General features: G+C 42.2%; 1 protein-coding gene across 8 annotated transcripts in view; it reads right to left on the reverse strand.

Annotated features, from left to right (window-relative positions):
• Positions 1–18,393, reverse strand: part of CCDC198 (coiled-coil domain containing 198) — a 56,726-nt gene that overhangs the window by 10,601 nt on the left and 27,732 nt on the right. For 2 of the 8 annotated variants that reach the window (XR_006886393.1, XM_046647888.1), the window contains exons 6-7: positions 15,784–15,962; positions 1,551–1,670 (exon numbers count right to left, since the gene is read on the reverse strand). Coding sequence is in view for 5 of the 8 variants with exons in the window: in XM_046647888.1 (XP_046503844.1) it covers positions 1,569–1,670; positions 15,784–15,962 (281 nt within the window). In the remaining 3 variants the exon portion in view is untranslated. Of the gene's footprint in view, positions 1–1,237; positions 1,671–15,530; positions 15,963–18,393 lie in introns of those variants that run through there. The other 6 variants (XM_046647886.1, XM_046647885.1, XM_046647887.1 and 3 more) reach the window with 5 other exon arrangements.

The following is an 18,393-nucleotide window of genomic DNA, read 5'->3' on the forward strand; positions in this document are numbered from 1 at the left end:
TTCGCTTTCTTATTGTTCAGTTGTGTGAGTTCCTTATATATTATGGAGATTAACCCCCTGTCAGATATATGATTTGCAAATATTTTCTCCCAATTAGTGGGTTGTCTCCTTGTTTTGATCCTAGTTTCTTTTGTGTTGCAGAACTCTTTAGTCTGATGAAGTCCCACTTGTTTATTTTTTCTTTTGTTTCCCTTGTCTGAAAGGACATGGTATTCGAAAAGATTCTTTTTAGTTCCATGTCAGAGTGTACTACCCATATTATCTTCCAGGAGTTTTATAGTTTCAGGATGTATCTTCAAGTCTTTGATCCATTTTGAGTTTATTTTTGTGCATGGTGTAAGATAATGATCTACCTTCATTCTTTTGCATGTGGCTGTCCAGTTTTCCCAGCACCATGTATTGAAGAGACTATCTGCCATTCTGTTTTATTTATTAGTAGGAATGTGTCTATAAAGAAGAATTTTCTTTCACCAACTATTTGATTATGCTAAAATTCAATTTGTATGGGAAAAGCAGGATTAATTGCTAGTTCTTTCCTGTTATTTACTAATTTTAAGAGTAATGAGTTGGTGTGGTAGAAATCTCCAAGGTGATCAGTATAGTCATGTTTTAAGTGTTATCATGAACTAACGGATTTTTATAAATTTCATATTTTAATCCATTGCAGTTATTTTTTTATGCTCAAATTGGCCAGTTGGAACCCCTTCAGATGGTGACTGTAACCTTTTAAATAAGGTATCAATAGTATTTGACAACTTCCTTGCTTTCTTGCACAAGGAAGCGGTCCAGGATCATCTTGCACGTTCCTGCTGCTTACTGGAATCAGTCATTTTTCCAAACAGCCCTGATTCCTTTTAGTAGGAAATGGTCTTTAGAGAATGCAATTTGGATGGGTGGTGCTCATGGCTACTGGATTGTTGTGGCTTCCAGGCCTTTTTAGTAGCTAGAGCTAGAACATATATTTTTTTAAAGAAAAAATATCATGCGTTTATATTGAAATTTCCCAACTCAAATTTTAGAGGATAGAGTTTTACTGAATTTCTTTGATTTTACATTTATCCGTCTTTTCTTTTATGCTGAAAATCATGGTTCATAATTATCTATTTGTTTTATTCTACAACATGTATATGATTGTTTCAAATGTTACTACTATCAGTAAGATAACCGAGACAGTTTGCTTTCTTCATGGTTCTTTTAATCTTTAGGCTTTCGTCCTTTATCCCGTTCAAGACCTGGAGTCAAAGTGCTGTGCTTAATAGTTACTTGAAATAATCATTCTCTGTGTGGTTATGCCACCAATTTTATACACAAACCATTTGTTTTCAATATTTAGAGATTGCTTTTTTATCTTTGATTTAATTTTATTTTTAATTATGTAAAAGGTTTATATAATTCCAAATTCTCCACCTAATTATATTAAGCTGCATAGAAACTTGAAGCAGTCTTTTCATACCACATGTTCATTCATTCATTCAGCAGGTATTTGTGAAGAACCTGTGGTAGGCTAGCGCTGGGCCTATGGTATGAACAAACCAGACAGAAGTCTTCACCTTCATGGAGCTTGCATTTTAGTGTGATGTTTGGAGAAACAACCATCTTGACAGTCTCTGCAGCTCTCCCTTCCGTCTTCTCCTCCACGCCCCTTCGTTTCTCTTCTCTTCTCCAGGGCTCTGTGTGAAGCAGAAGTTACAATTGGTCGTGGGTGGTTAAGGAAAAGGAAAACTTCCTCAGTTCCTTTTCCTAATTTCTCTATATCCACATTATATTAGTCAAGTTACTTAATATTTCTGAGGCTAAGTTTACACATATGAAAAATAGGGGAAAAATTTAAAAGTGGAAAAAATAATGATCACGTCATAGGGTTTGGAGGATTAAATGACATAGGTATGTCATTTATATGTCCATATTTATATGTATACATATAATATATAATATTTTATATAATATATGAAGATTCAAGAGGATGGGGTAACAGAGCCCTCTCTCAAGGGAGAAAGTAACAAAGAATTTGTAGCCATACTAGGAAATAAGTATATATATAAATTTATGTATAAGTAAATATATAAATATAAATAAATTTATAATATAAAATATATGTATATATTTATTTCTCACTGTGGCTACAAATTCCTTGTTACTCTCTGCATTGAGAGATGAGTCTGTTTCCCCATCCTCTTGAATCTGAGTTAGGTCTCTGACTGTTTTGACCAACTGATATGGCAAAAGTGACACTGCGCCAGTTTCAAGTCCAGTTTTCAAAAGGACTGGCAGTTTCCATTTCCTTCTTGGGATCAGTTGCCATGCTGTAAGGAAGCCCGGGCAGCGACATGGAGAGACTCCTGTTGAAGAGAACTGAAGCCCCGGGCTGACAGTCCCCAGTTGAAAGCCTAGAACAGTCTGTCAGGCATGTGAGTGAGCCATCTTGGAAGTGGATTCTCCAGTGTCAGAAGTGCTCCAGCCGATGTCATATGGCACAGAGACAAGCTGTCGTACCAAGCCCTGCCTAAATTGCAAAATTTGAGCAAATAAATGATTATTTGAAGCCACTAAATTTTGGAGTGGCTTGTTATGCAGCAATAGAGAAGCAACGCAGTAGGTATTGATTGAGAAGTAATTCTATTCTGGAATATACTTATGTATTTACAAAGCTTAAATTAACCTTAACAAATTAATAGTGAGTTTCTGCTCAGGGTTTGATGTAGCGACATCTCATCAAGGATTTCTGTTAATGTGTTGACCACTTAGATTAAGAAACTGTGGCAGAGACTGTCACCCACGATTCAAAGATTTCTGGCTCTGGCAATGCTTTTTCTTGTCTGTATCTGCTACAATCTCCCTATTCCTTGTCTTTGAATCTTCATGTTGTTTTGCTAATGATCAATATTATTATTATTATAATCATACCCCTTCACAAGTCATCGTTCTTATAGGCTAATCCTTATAAACCAGTTTTCATTTATCAAAATAACTTTCAGCACATTTGTATCTGTGCTAATATGTTTTAAGGCAGCTCTCCAGTGAATTATCACCCTAGAACCAGACAACCACAAGGGATTGCAAAAATCCTCTGGTCCAGCGTCCCCCAGCACCTAGACAGATGGACAGATATCTTATTTTCCAATGTCTACAGAGAAGATCCTAGCCTGCAGGGAAAAGGAAAGAGACGCAGAGTAGCCCAACAGATTCTGAAGACGAAATAGCAATGGGGAAGATTAAAAGTGGGAGTGGGGAAGGAAGAATAAGTCACGGGACAGACTCCGTCCTCAGGGTTCGGTGGGCGATGCATCCTGTCCTGATGCCTTCACTGATCTGCAGGGAGCACTGCGTAATAACTGGGGTGGCTTACCGAGCCTGCTCTAAGAGCTCCCGGACTGCTCGTAATTAGCTAGTATTTCAAAGCCTTGGTATGTGCTTTATAGCCTATTTTTAGGACCACCTCTGAAACACTGTCAGGAAAGAAGCCATAAGCTAGATAACAGGAACTTTGAAAAGAATAATGGAAAAAACTGAAGTCAGCTCAGAACAAGACAAGGTCAGGGCCAGATCCCCTGACCTGTTTTCCAGGAAAGGCTAATAAGGAATGCCTGGCATCTGGAACCCCCGGGAGGAAAGCAGGCACGGAAGAAATGCTGGAGTGGGCGAGAGGACTGGAAGCAGAGATTTTAGGAAAAAATCTTCACTGTTCCCAACTTTCTGTGATTAACTTTACCTTTTTTTTTTTAAACTAAGGAGTACGTGTAATGAGAATGGCCAGCAGAGGGCCTTCAGATGCCCATGAGCACATTTAATGTTTGAGTGGGATCTTCCAGCTTTGGTTCTCTTCCCTATATGGGAAGTATTTTGCTGGGAAATAGTTTCAAAAGTCTACCGGCCTCAATGTCCATCGCTGGCGTGGCTGGCTGTTAGCAATCTCCATTTCATGGAGAACAAGGCACTTCAGCAAAAGGTCAGTAGGTGGCGAACTTCTACAACCCTTAGACTGAAGAAGGTCTATGATGGGTAGATCCCATTGTAGAGAAATACTGGGTTTCTCGATTCTTCTTTGGGAGGATGGGTAGTGGTTGGCTTGTGTGTGTGTGTTATGTTGTAAAATACACTGCATGAAAAATGTCTCTTTTCAAATAGTTATGAAGACATTTACCGGTTAAACTAAATCAGTATGTATAAAAATTAGTTGGTCAACCAGTCTCTCCTGAAGATCACCTATGAGTGCTGTGGTTATCTCATCCCCTGAGGGGGAAAGCGTGGAATGAAAGCTCCCAAATTCCCCTGCAATTCCAGTAATCCATAGCTGGAGATGCTCCACCCTGATCCTAAGTCTTAGCGCCTCAATAAGCCTCCCAAAGTCTTATGAACTGGAAGTAGATGTAGAGAGTCCCCACCTTTATGTGGTGGGATGAAGCTTGGATTATATTTTGGGAGGCTTTTTTTGGGGAGGAGGAATTTTTAAGGGTAACAGGAACATTTGAGTAAATCCATTGGGATACAAAAAATAGGACATTGTAAAATTGCCTTCTGTTTCTTTACTGAAAACCTGGATTCAAGGTTAACGTCTTTTTTCACTCCCAGAATCCCCAAATTTAGAGTTTATGCTGATAAATTCTGGGGAAAATCTATTTCTTCACCCATTCTCTTAGAGAGGCAATTCATTGTTTCTAGAACTATCAGGCACCTCCACCGTCTCCTCTCAAGCTCCTCCATCACCGAGCTGATGTTCTGGGACAGCACCACGCCATTGCTACACTTTACACACGTGGTGTTTCAGGGAGGCAGCCAGTCCCTACGCATCCATTTCTAGTAGACATCTGCTGCTTTTATTCAGTGTCCTTGAAGCCTTTCTTTGGGGAACTGCCCATCCCAGTTCCATGTGACTCTGGGAGGCTCTCAATCACCTGGACCTACCTTCCCAAAGGGTGGGGACGTGACTCAGCAGGACCATCAGATTCTTTTTCAGGATTTGGTTTTCATGCTGGGGGTGGCATGCAATACGATCTATTATTTCTGTCCTTGCTAAACTGGAAGGATATATAACTGGCTGCTGATGGTGATGATGCCTGTTATATGCTCTGAAGTCTACTTTGTCTAATATTAATATGGCCACACCAGGTTTCTTTTGATTAATGTTTACATGGTATACCTTGTTCATCTTTTTACTTTTAACCTATTTGAGTCTTTATATAAGTTTGTTTCTTGTGCATAGCTCTTAGATTATTTTTTATTATTTGATTTTATCTCCTCTTATTGGCTTATTAGCTATTCCTCCTTTTGTGTGTGTGTGGTTGCTATCGGGTTTATAGTATACTTCTTTAGCATATCACAATCCACCTTCAAGTAATATTATACTGCTCACATATAGTGTAAAAACCTTATTACAGAATACTTCCATTTCTTCCTTCCTGGCTTTTATGCTCTTGTTATCAATAAATACATTTTACTTCTGTATAAACATATTATAAACTCCACAATGCATTGTTATTATTTTTCATTAAACAGTCAATTAACTTATATAGAGATTTCAAAAATAAGAAAAAAAGTATTTTATATTTACCCACATATATTTACCATTTCTAGTACTCGTCCTTCCTTTGGGTAGATCCATAGTTCTTTCTGATAACATTTTTCTTCTGCCTAAAGAACTTCCTATGACATTTTTTTCAAATGCTGATCAGCTGATAATGAATTCTTTCAGCCTTTGAATGTCTAAAATAATCTTCACTTTGCCTTCATTTAGGAAATATATTTCCTCTGGATATAAAATTCTAGGTTGACAGGTTTTTTTCCTTTTAGTACTTTAAAGTTATCATCTTCTGGCTTGCATTGTTTTTGGTGAAAGTCTACTGCCATCTTTGTTCCTCTGCATGTCGTATCTTTTTTCTAAGGGAGGGGAATTATTAGATCCATCTGTCATGGTTTACCCTTTTCTTCCACATTCTTGGAGATTTCCTTGCACAAATTTTTTCAGCTTACTAAATTATTCTTCAGTGTCAGTTATGCAATTCAGCTCATTTATTGAGGTTTCTATTTTTTAAATTGCATTTTAGATTTTCAAGATCTTGAATTGTGTCTTTTTCATCTATTGAATTTATAAACACTTGTTTTTGTTTCACTGCTATGTCAGCATCTTTTATCTCTGTGAAATTACTAAATATATTTATTTTAAAGTCTTTCACTTTTGTAATGCTGCATTGAATGTCTTTGTATTCAAATAATTTTTACATACTCATTTCTTTAGGAATTTGTCCTATAAATAGAATACTGGGTCAAAGAGAATAAATAATTTTGAAGACTTTCTTGAAATCTTTTAGTTTGCTTCCTGGAAAAGCAAAATCACTTCCACTATCATCCATGTATTCATTAATTCAAAATATTAGTAATTGAGTATGCATGTTGGCATCTGGCATGAATATCTGTTTTGCTGCACCTTGCAATGGTTCAAACTATACTGAAATATATAAATTGCACTGGACCATCTCCTCCTCCTCCAGAGCATACACTGTTCTCCTCTACGTCCCCTTGAATACCTTTTGACATTTGGTGTCCCCTTCCTTTCGGGCCATATGCTTTCACTTCCAATGGCCTGCACCTGAGACTCTTCTTCAGGAAACTGCCCTTGGGCTCCTGGAGCTGCTTGCCACCGTGAACAGAGGGCTGGAAGTGCCAGGCAGTCACTCTCCCCCAGGGCATCCCTAGCCAGTGACTGGAGCTTGCGGGAGTATGAATACCCAGCTCCCTGCATCAGTCTCAACAACTCTGAGATGTAAATTACACTCCAGAGTCCCCTGTGAGATAAGTGGCCCTTTTCAGAATTTTGCCTGAAATTGCACCTTTACTTGGGTTCTTTCCCTTCCTTGTCTTGCATCCCCCAACCCCCTATTAATTTCTCCCAGGAGCTCTTCTCTAATAAATCACTTGCACTCAAATCATCTCAGTTCTGGGGAAATTGACCTAAGATACACTCCATCTCACCCTACTATAAACACTGTTAATTTGGAGTGTTTTGTCTCATACTTTTTCTCTGGCTTCTACAACATGTATACACATGAAAAAAGTGTTACACCTTATACATATCATCTGTAACTGGCCTTTACTTATTTAGTAATATATCATGAACATCTCCTCAAATAAAAAAACCAATTCTCTGTGTAAAAAATGTTAGATCAACTTTATTGAGGTTCCGTACTATGGATATACTCTAATTTTTCAATTATCACTATAGATTGACATTAATATTATTTCAAATTTTGTGCTATTCAATCCTAAATTTAAAAAGTCAGGCTCTTGAGAGAGAAGATGACTTTTGCATTGAAGAAAGTTCTCTTTAGGTGTCAAGAGCCAGAGCTGGAAAGTCTGAGAACATGGAGAACATAATGTTTATGTTCTGGACTTGGGGTGAGAGGCTGTAAGATGACAATTTGGTAACAGGTTTCCTACCATTCAGGGAAGAAATAAAACTCCTTCTTGGATTGGAGGCAAGTATTTTGGAAGAAACTGAGAGAAGAAAGCAAGAGAGCTTAGAAGCGCATGTGTGGCCTTCTTCCTGGCCTCTGCTTTGGTGTGAAAGCACAAGAGGAGGATTCATGTTGACTCCAGGCAGATTCTCGCTCAGTAAGTCCTGTTCAGAAGACCGTGTTCGAGCCATTCTGATTGGCTGCTGCCAGTGCGCTGAGTATAGCTCAACATTTTGACTATCATTCTTGCCCTCAGGAAGATTTGTTGATCTAAAAGCAGAAAAGCTATGTCTTTGTCTGTGGAGCGGACAGAAACATATATTTTTGGAGGGTCCTCTTTAAGAAAAAGAATAAAAATGTGAATATAAAATTAGGTATGGAAGTGAATATTGAGAATGAGAAAAGAAATTAAAACAAATCATAAACTTTTGAAAGTTGAAAAATACCACAAATATCCCGGAAGTCAGAAAAACAATATAATATTTTAATGAATTAACTGCCTGACATACCACAGACTAGCTCTGGCTAGTATATTTAAAACCTTGTTTCTTCTCTACTAGTCACATACTTCCAGTGCAGGCACTGGGGGATATGTCCACATTGCAACATGACCTCTGGCCCCACAGCTCTGTGTGGATCAGCGTGGATCAGCACAGCAGGCAGTTGGAAGCCATCCCTTCATCACAATGATTAGCAATAACTCAACTAAACATGGAAATGAGTGTGAATCATATAAACATACCCCACTAAACCTCAACTAAGTACATCCCCAGCTCAACTTCCCTTAGCCAGATCCTCAGAATGGCTGGTAACTTCCAATGCCACCTGATCAGAAGCGAAGAATGACAGAAGGGACACTGGAGTGAAAAAAGATGGCAGCCTTTATCAATTAAAGTTACTTTTGCACTTTTTACAAAAATATAACCAAGTTGCAGCAGGCTGTTGGTGCCCCCATGCATATCTTCTCAGGCCTTCATTTGGCCTGGCTTTTGTCAGGAAATATATCTTTGGGCCTGAGAACTTTCCTTGGCAGATGGAATCTGAGGACACAGGGCATTTGGGAAGTGGCAGAGAATTAAGACACCTCCCGCCATACTCCGGGAGTCCTCCACCATGACTGAGTAGAGGTGGTGTAGAAATACCCCAGGACACTTCTCTCTCAGATGAGATCACTCTGAAGCACACAATTCTCCAACAAGATTAAGCTCCTACTATCCAGGGTAGACACTGTTGATTATGCCCCGGGAATGACTGCCTCCCCAGTTTCACTTCCCTGCCTTCCTACTGGTATTTCCTGGGATCCTCTACTAGATCAACCACTTGCGCTCAATCCTTGTCTGCTCCTAGGGGAGCAATATGGAGACTCATGTAAATGAATTGCCAGGGCCCCTCCTAGGGCAGGGGACTGTGAGTGACAGGCCCAGAAGCTTAAGCTTGATGAGCTTCAGGGTCTATTGCCTTTGCCTGTCTGCTACTCCAGCAGAGGATGGCTTGCAACCTGCCTTGTAGCAACATCTGGGGGCTGTAGCTGAATAACAATGGCAACAAGACGTGTTTCGGTAGAGCGGGCCTGAGATAGCTGCACCCCCAAGCCTTGACTCCTGCAGGTCATGGAGAGAATATCTGCAAAGTTTCCAAGGCTTCCAAGCAGGGAGCTGAGAACTGAGACCCAAGGGGACTCCTTCACGCAGTGTGTGAGATGGAGAGCCTATGCCAGGGACTGCATAGTAGATATAGTTGATTCTGGGAGGATAAATAGCACCCTCCAAGCTGAGGTGGGGCCCAAGTCAGCAGAAGAAAACCACTGAGCTTCCTCACAAGCAATCATTGTACAAAGCCAGTGCCGAGAATATGGCGGAAGTAACATCAGCCAGGGAGGCTGGGGTGCATGTTAAGAAGAGGGAGTCAATGCCCAAGGTGATCAAGATCAATATCTTTCGGTTGTGGCCAGAGAGGACAAAGGACAGCACTGATGAGGTATTGCCCACGCCCCATAAAGACAGGGCCATAAGCAAGGCCTGTACTTCCCCCAAACATGGACTCTTGCTGGGGAGAGAAAAAGAGAGGGAGGGAGAATCTTAAGAGTTTGCATTTTAAGCCAGAAGCCACTAAAGTACCTTGAACTGGCAAGAGGACAGTTTCAACCAGTAATGAAAATGGGAGCTTGAGAGCTAGAGTTACAGAGAAAGAAAGGACATTCCAACAAGTGCGCCCTGAAACATTCCTCTCAAGATTAGTGAACCCACTCTTTATCCTTGAACATTTGTCTTTGCACACGTCTGTGTTTATTTTTGTTGGAAAAATTCCAAGAAATGGTTTGCAAAAGCTGTTGATTTAAAAATGTATCTATTTTATCCAAATACCTATTTAATTCGATCATTAATTCTAGAAGTTTTTCGGTTGATTCCTTTCGGTGGTCTAGGCACGTAATCACATCACCTGTGCCTCATGGTAAACTCGTTTTCACAGTTCTATAGCTACATACTTCTGGCTTTGTTCTACGTCTTGTTGAACAAACCAGACTTCTAGAGCCACAAAAATTTCTTATTTTATTCCTAATTTCAATGGGAATATCACTGCTAGTTAACGACCATGTACTGAGCAGGCTCTATGTGTCAGGCACCATGCTAAGCACTCTACACGTGTGACCTTATTTCACTGTCACCACAACACTGTGAGGCAGCCACCGTCAACATCTCCATTTTACAATAAGGAAGCTGCGGCCAAGAGGTTCGATAACTTACTAAGACAGGAAGTGGCAGAGCCAGGATGTGAACCGTGACACTACAGCCTGTTGGTCTTACCTCCAGACAGGTGTGCTGGTAAATGTTTAATGTCCAATTTTCTGAGAAAAAGGCCCTGATTTGTAACATTTGCCAATTTTTATTGTGTAAATACCCCCATCATGACTGACATGGTGTCACTAGATATAGATTGGGGAAGAGATCCTCGTAATTCCGGAACTGGCCGCTCCCATCAATTCCAGCACTGTACCGTTATACCCTAAAGCCAGGAGGGGGTGTTACTTAAGACAGCGACTAGCTGAGATTCTTTGGTTTTAAGAAACAGAAATCAGCTGGTGCTGGCCCAAGCAGAAGGTGGAATTTATAAGGATACGGTCTCAGAACGAAGGGCAGGAGGGTCTTAGAAGGGCTGGGAATGAAGAACGGATGTGTTGCAGGGCCTCACAGGGTCTCTTCTCTCTTCTTCTCTGTTTACTGCAGGTCAGTGCTCTTGCATCTCCTGTCCACGGGACAGAACACTACTACCCATCGCTGCTCCTGAACTCGCTTGCTGAGGTTCCTGCCGCCAGTAGAGACGGCAGTCCTCTCTGCCTGGCTCAGCTGGGTCAAGGGTCAGCCCCAGGTCCACCAGCTATCGCCATGCGCCTCTGTTCATGATCATATTGGACCAGCCCCTCTGTCTGTGAAATTCTGTTACGCTTGGGACCCATCGTCGTCGTGCTGGGGTCCTCTGGGCTCCTCCCCATCCAGGTCCTGCCAGCCTCTCTGATGTCAGCCCCATCAGTCTCCCCGTGCTCACTCTGCCATTCTGGTCTGCTGGTTGGCCCTAGAGTATGACGAGCTCATCTCACCTCAGAGCCTTCGTACTTGCTCTTCCAATGTCTGGAAAACTTTTTTCACAGCTCCGCTCACAGCTCCTCTCACAGCTCACACGCTTCCTTTATGCAGAGTCCTTCCATGAGCATCCTGCCTGAAACAGTGCAGTCCCTCCCTGCCTGTCATCTTGCCTGCTTTATTTCTCTTCGTCATGCCTGATAGTACCTGAAATCGTATCACTTATTCAACCGTTTGCTCATGGTCTCCCCACCGGCATGTAACCATGGCTGTGGGGACTTTGTCTTATTATGGCTGTATTTTCACACCTGGAACAGCGCTCGGCATGTAGTAGTAAATACTCAGAACCTGTCTGTTGAATGCTTGATTGAATGAATGAATGAGTGAGTGGCAGACTTATCGTGAAGTATATATTTAAAAGTAAACCTTAACTGTTGACCTTGTTTTCAATTTTCTTTACTCTGTACTTGAATAAAATAGCATTTCTTTAAAAATGAGATGTAACTCGGGTTTTTAATGGTGTGACCTTCCCTAATCTACCCCTCAGTGCACTTTCTCCCAACCCCCTCTACAGTATTCTAAACCAGTGAGGTTTTGCAGTAAAATGTGGAAACAGACTTTTGCTGTTTGTTCAAGGTAGGAAATAGTTGGTATTAATTAGATTTGGTGACCATATGCTTTCCTGGTAAGAAAGGGAGCGGCGTGAAGAGCTGATGTTTTGTTTTGTTTTTACAGACTCTGTGTAAGCAGAAAACATTGTCTATTTGTTTACAAGACTATTTCACAGATGACTCCTGCAAGAGTCGTCTTTAGTTAAATCCTGGTAAAGTAACTCACAGTTATCAAGCTAGATAGAAGAGGAAGAATGACTCTGCCTGAGAAAAGCATGCCCAAAAGATATGCCCCCCACAAAAGACATTTCTCTTTCTCATGAAAAATTCGGAGCAAGAAGGAAAATATTATTTTCACAAGAGAAAGCATGCATTTGGCCAGAAACAAGGTTTTTTCTTTCCAAAGCCGAGGAGATTTTCAGTTGAAGAAAATTGACAACTTTGCCTGCAGGCTGAATTTTGTAGTTCTCACCAGCACCTGCTGTGTTTACTGATGGCTTCACGTTCCCCCAAGAGTCAAGATTAACTCAAGGATGGGTGTTCTCAGACATTTACCAGCAAAACGAACATTCTCTTTCTGTTTGTGGTGCTCCAGGCCTCATGTTCTTACCTTTGAAAAATTACCCCCAAAGTTGCTGCTTTCAAAGAGAGCGGTTGATCTATCTATCCGGTAGAGTTCACACTGCTGAAGCGGTGGTCTCACCCTTAGCTGCGCGTTAGATTCACCTGGAACTTAAGGAGAAAACACCAGCCCGGTGCCAGGACTCTACCGCGACCCAGCTGCATCCAAGGTGGACCCCGTAAGTCCTAACTGTTACTAGTTTTTGATCATCTGCCAGGTGATTGATTGCAAACGGTGGCCAGCCTTGAGACCCACACCCCCGGCCCCAGGCGCAGGTGCAGCTGAGGTCCATCCCGGATGGGGCGGCGGGGGCTGCTCACCGACCCTGCTCCCAGGCAGCACTGTGAAGATGGTTGAGTCTGTCTGTCCTCTCTTACCTGCCTTTCCCTACCCCTCTCCCCATTCCTGGGAAACATCCCCTCCTGACATTTCGCAGGTGTTCTTATCTCCCCTGTGCCCATAGCTAAGCTATCAGGCTCCAAGGAAATTCTTCCTTGTTAAAAAATAACCCCACTGGGGCTGGCCACACGGCCGAGTGGTTAAGTTCGCGAGCTCCGCTGCAGGCAGCCCAGTGTTTCGTTGGTTCGAATCCTGGGCGCGGACATGGCACGGCTCATCAGACCACGCTGAGGCAGCGTCCCACATGCCACAACCAGAAGGACCCACAACGAAGAATATACGACTATGTACCGGGGGGCTTTGGAGAGAAAAAGGAAAAAAATAAAATCTTAAAAAAAAAAAATAACCCCACAAAGCTCTCGCCCTTTGCGGTGTAGCATTTTCTCTCCAAAAAACCAAAAAATGAAAACAAAAACAATAAGAACAACAAGAAACCCACCACATAATAGGAAAAAACTGTGGAATGCCACATAACACAGTTGGGGGGGGTGGAGGTGAAATTAGGGAGAGGAGGGAAGCGGCCCCTGGTAAGCAGCGGTCTGCTCCAAAGGGCGGCTAAGGAACTCTGGCAAGTTATTTAACCTCTCTGTGCCTGAGTTTTCTTATCTGTAAAATGGGGTGGTATTAATACTGACCCACAAAGTTGTTGTGAGGATTAACTATGTAAAGCATTTGAAGTGTGCCTGATACACAATAAGTAGTCTATGCACATTAGCGGTTATTGCTGTCTCCATTATTGTTAATATTACTTCACAATCTTGAATTTATACTTGAGTGAGGGAGAGTTCCATATGGAGTAGGCAAATAAACTCAAACAGAGAAGTCATTGTGATAGATTTTCTTTTGCGGCTGACACACTGATAGAGTTTCAAAAAATATTTTGAGCTATGGTGTACTCATTGGCATACAGGTGTGTCTAGCTCATGCATCCCAAGGCAATGTCTAATTTATGCCATCCAATTAGATGGATAAATTCTAAGAACTTTTGAAAAAACTTGCCTTTCTTTACTGTATAATAAACCTCGTACATCTAAGATTTGGGAGATGATGGAAATGAGAGCGAGCAGCTGCACGGCTGGAGAGAAACACGCGCCCTCTAATTCGCTAGTTCACTCAACGCATAAATTAATGAATTCAACAAATATTTAATAGTAAACTCTGGGCCAGATGTAGTGCCAGGAAGCAGGGACACCACAGGGAGCAGACGTAGTCCGTGCCCTCATGTAGCTCACAGGCCCCTGAGCGTCTAGAATGAGGCGTCGTCCAATTTCAAGCCATACACCAGAGTGATGAAGACTTGCTTAGGCCCTGCTGTCTTCAGCATTGGGAGCCGACTGTCTACTTTGGTTTGAACCTTCTGGATAAACCATAATATGTGAGGACATTATGAATAGGTCAGACTCATTTCTCCTCTCAAGGATCTTATTTTTTCAGGAAGGCTGACTGGTCAAACAATTTCTGTGTTCCTTTGCAGGAAATATGCTTTTGGCCTACCACATGAAAAGTAAGAATACTTCTCACAAAGAACTGGGAGTAGAAGTACCCCCGGTAACTTAATGGCCTTCCATTCGTGGGAGAAATGCGCATGTCCATCCCCTGACACAGCTGTCCTTCTGTCTTCTTAGTGACTGATCTGAATGCACAGAATGTCAAATTCAGGGTGGGGGCGGGCTATTTTTTTCTTTTTTGGAATTTCCTAGAGAAAGCTTAAAAGGGCATTTTTGTTTGGCTTTGTTTTAAAGTTTCACTAAATCCTTAGAAGCTTCTGGATGGCTTAAGTGTTTTTAGATTATGCTAAAAGTACAGCCTAATTTTACACAAAAGCTCTTAAAATTGCCTAAAAATCTGATTTTTGTAAATGGAGTAACTTTTGGATTGAGCATAAAGTTCCCTTCAGTTTTGAAAAGACCTAAGATCTACCTCATAATCTAAGAGATCATTTAATTTTGAGCTTTAATTCACAACAACCGTTATTTCACACCTGCCATTGTTCCACCTCTTTTCCTGTCGCCTGCTGTGAGGTGATAAGCTGCTGACTCCCAAGAAAGTGACCTGTGTGAGCTTAGTCTCTGATATGGCATTACTGTGACTTTTCTTTAAAAACTCATTTTTTTTTTTTTTTTGGAGGAAGATTAGCCCTCAGTTGGCTACTGCCAGTCCTCCTCTCTTTGCTGAGGAAGCCTGGCTCTGAGCTAACATCCGCGCCCATCTTCCTCTAGTTTATACGTGGGACGCCTACCACAGCTTGGCTGCCAAGCAGTGCCATGTCCGCACCCTGGATCCGAACCAGCCAACCCCGGGCTGCCGAGAAGCGGAACGTGCGAACTTAACCGCTGCGCCACCGGGGCCGGCCCCATTTAAAAACTCATTTTTATTTGTATCAAATCTACTCTCTCATCTATTAGTTTTATAAGATCTAATTTGCTTTTTTTTTGGGTGGCAAGTCTCCAAGATGGGCGCCAGTGGACCATGCTTTGGAATTCACGCTGTTTTCGCTGACTGCTATCCGGCCTGTGGCTTGCTCTGACCAATAGAACGTGGTGGGAATGACGCAGAACCCCTTCCTTGACTAGCCTTTAAGGGGAGGGCGGCTTCTGCTCTCTCTTCTTGGAATGTTTGCTTTTGGGAGCCCTGGGCTGATATAAAAGAAAATTCACTCCCCTGCTGGAGATAGCACTTGGGGAAACCATGTGAAGGGGCTCTGAGGCCATATGGAGAAGGGCAAGTTCCAGCTGCTCAGTGTCCTTGAGTTTCCAGATGACTCCAGCCCTAGCTGCCATTGGACTTCATCTACATGAAAGACTTCAAGACCCCAGCAAAGAACCACCCACCTGAGCCCAGCAACCCACAGAAAAGGGGGACAATAAGTGGCTGTTATTTAAGCCCCTAAGTTTTGAGGCAGTTATGCAGCATAATTAACAATATATGTCACATCTGTAAATTGTAAGACTCCAAATGAAAAGAAAGTGAACTGGTTTCCTCAGAACAATTCATATACTAACTTGGAGAATTTTCACAGGAAAGCAAGCTTGCCATGCGCTCAGTGTCTAGGTGAGTGAACAGCATTCTTATTCTCGATCGAAAAACTCGTCAAAAAGTGGGATTCTCTCTGTCCTGGTCCTCACCAGCACTCTCGGTTTCTTCTCAACTTTCCCCACCTCGTCTGAGTCAGAGCTGGAGCTGTCCCAGAGCAGCTGTCCCCGGGCCTCTTGTTCACGGAGCCATGTTTCCATTTTGCCAATTTTCCGGGGACAACAGTCATTCCTTGCTTGATGTTCCAAAAGTTCTGCATTCTGTGAATTTCCTACAAAAAATTAAAAATTCACTTAATTTTTTCCCCTGACAATGAGGTATTTATTTAAGAGCATCTCCTCTTCCACCTTCATTATCTTCTTTTTTCCTAACACTGACATTTTAAATAATCCAGTCAATAGTTTTGCAGAATGACCCTAAATTTGGGCTTGTCTGTTTCCTTGTGATTAAATCAAGGTTAAGCATTTTTGGTGAGAATATTGCACAGGCGATGTCGCCGAGTGTGATTTACTGAACACCTACTGCGTGCTAGGCGCATGATGTATAGACTTTCTAACCTTCACATCAACTCTGATTTCGTAGCAGAATCACCAAGGGAGCCTCTTAGAAACACAGCTGACTGGGCCGCACCCAGACCTGCAGAGCCGGGGAGCTCAAAGGGTCAGGCGTTTTATTTTACTTCCTATTTTCTTTTTAGAAGAGATTTAATTTATTTGTTTAATTTACTTTTTGGTGTGGAATTTTGTGTCTGTCTGGATTCACTTTAGCTTTTTGTTTAAGCAGTCCTCACTGCCCTTTTAGAAAGCACCTCAGAACAACGGGCGCTTCATTCAAGGAAGGCCGCTTTTAAGAAAACAAAATCTTAACGACCACTCCTGAGCTGGGGAAACCATCCTGAGTCAAGGCTCAGAGTCTCCCCTCAGCCTGGCTGGACCAGCCATAACTTTCTGGATGTCATCTTAATGACACTGTTTATTGAATCTTTTTTTTTTTTTTGCAAGGAAGATTGGTCCTCAGCTAACAGTTGTTCCCAATCTTCCTCTTTCTTTCTTTTTACTTTTTTTCTCCCCAAAGCCCCAGAACATAGCTGTATATCCTAGATGCAAGACATTCCAGTTCTTCTATGTGGGATGCCGCCACAGCATGGCTTGGTGAGTGGTTCGTAGGATACTAATCGGTGATCCCCAGGCTGCCAAAGCAGAGCTCGCAACTTAACCTCTTGGTCCTTGGGCTGGCTCCTGTTTATTAAATCTTATGGCAGATTTTATTTAAGCCTTTGCTACCTAAAGTTTCATACTGTTGTGAAAGAAAATCAAGCATTTCAATGTGAGGATTCCCCCTTGTGATTCATTAGTTTCCTTTCCGCCTCCGTGAGGGGCTGCCCTCCTCTCCCTTGAGTATTATTATAATTATTATCATTGTCTACTTACACAGCACTGACAGAAAACTATAGCAAATTTATGTCTGCAGCCCTAATCTCTCTCCTGAGCTGTAGTAAACTTTTTTGTACAACTGGTCACCTCCACTTTGACGTTTCCTGGCAATACATCGGACTCACCCTTTCTTTCTCTCACAAACCCACCTTTCCTCCTTTCCTCTAGTCCAGCAAATGGTCCTACCTTTGCCCTGTCATCGGCCTCGTCCTTCAAGAGAAACCCAAGGACCGTCCCGGCCTTCTCGCTTCCTCCACAAACCCACGTCTACTCCATCACCAAGTTCTGCCAATCCTACCTTGTAAATATCTCGTATCTGGCTCTTTGTCTCCATCCCATTGTCACCCTACTCTCCTGGTCCAAGCACCGTCTCTCACTTGTGCTGCTGCTCTGTCCTTCTACCCTGGCTCCCCACATCCTCTTGCACTCCTCTCCTATCCATTCTCCACAGTGTAGACAGAGTGATGTTTAGAATATAAACTTGATTGTGTTGCTCCCCTGCCCTTTCAATGGCTTCCCACTGATCTTAAGATAGAGTTCAAAGTCCTAATTTGACATGATTAGAAGACCCTGTGTGCTCTGGGCTCTGCCTATGCCTGCAGAGCCACCACCTGTCATCCTCTATCTGGATCTCTCGTCTCCACCAGTGTCTAGCATCCGTCAGCCTCCTTCCCACCTGAGGGCTTTTGCACGTGCTGTTATCAATTGCAGTTGAATGTTCCAGTGCTCTGGTCCTCACACTCACATGCATTCCTGCCCCCCTGGTCCAGCTACTTCCTGTCTCAGCTTAAACATCACTTCTTCATGGAAACTTCCAACTCCTCAGGTTATTAGGTCTCCCAGTTATACTCTCATTTGACTTCCCATTTATTGTCTGTACAGTTGTATAAGCTCCAAAGCCAGGAACCACATCTACCTTGCTCAGTAAGTATCTGTTGAATGAGTAAATGAATAAATGAATGAAAGGTAAGCCATCAGAGAACTTTGGGAGGCGGGAAGTATTGTTAACTAGGACCTGGGAAAGTCTTCATTCCTTGGGGCCAGATGGTGACAATCATCTCTGCCCTACAAATGAGCCCAGAACTACTGGAGGCATCGCTCAGACTGGGAACAGGAATTTCCTGCCGGCCAGAGGCAGGAGCTTTGAAACCGGAAGAGAACGTTTGTTAACAGTGGGATCTAGGGTAATATTAGCAATAGCTTAAGTCCCACAACTCTCTTAGTATTAAGATAATTCAGATCTAAAGTTAGAGTGTAAGGCAAAATTCA

Source organism: Equus quagga, chromosome 20, assembly GCF_021613505.1.
Source record: "Equus quagga isolate Etosha38 chromosome 20, UCLA_HA_Equagga_1.0, whole genome shotgun sequence".
Lineage (NCBI taxonomy): Eukaryota > Metazoa > Chordata > Mammalia > Perissodactyla > Equidae > Equus > Equus quagga.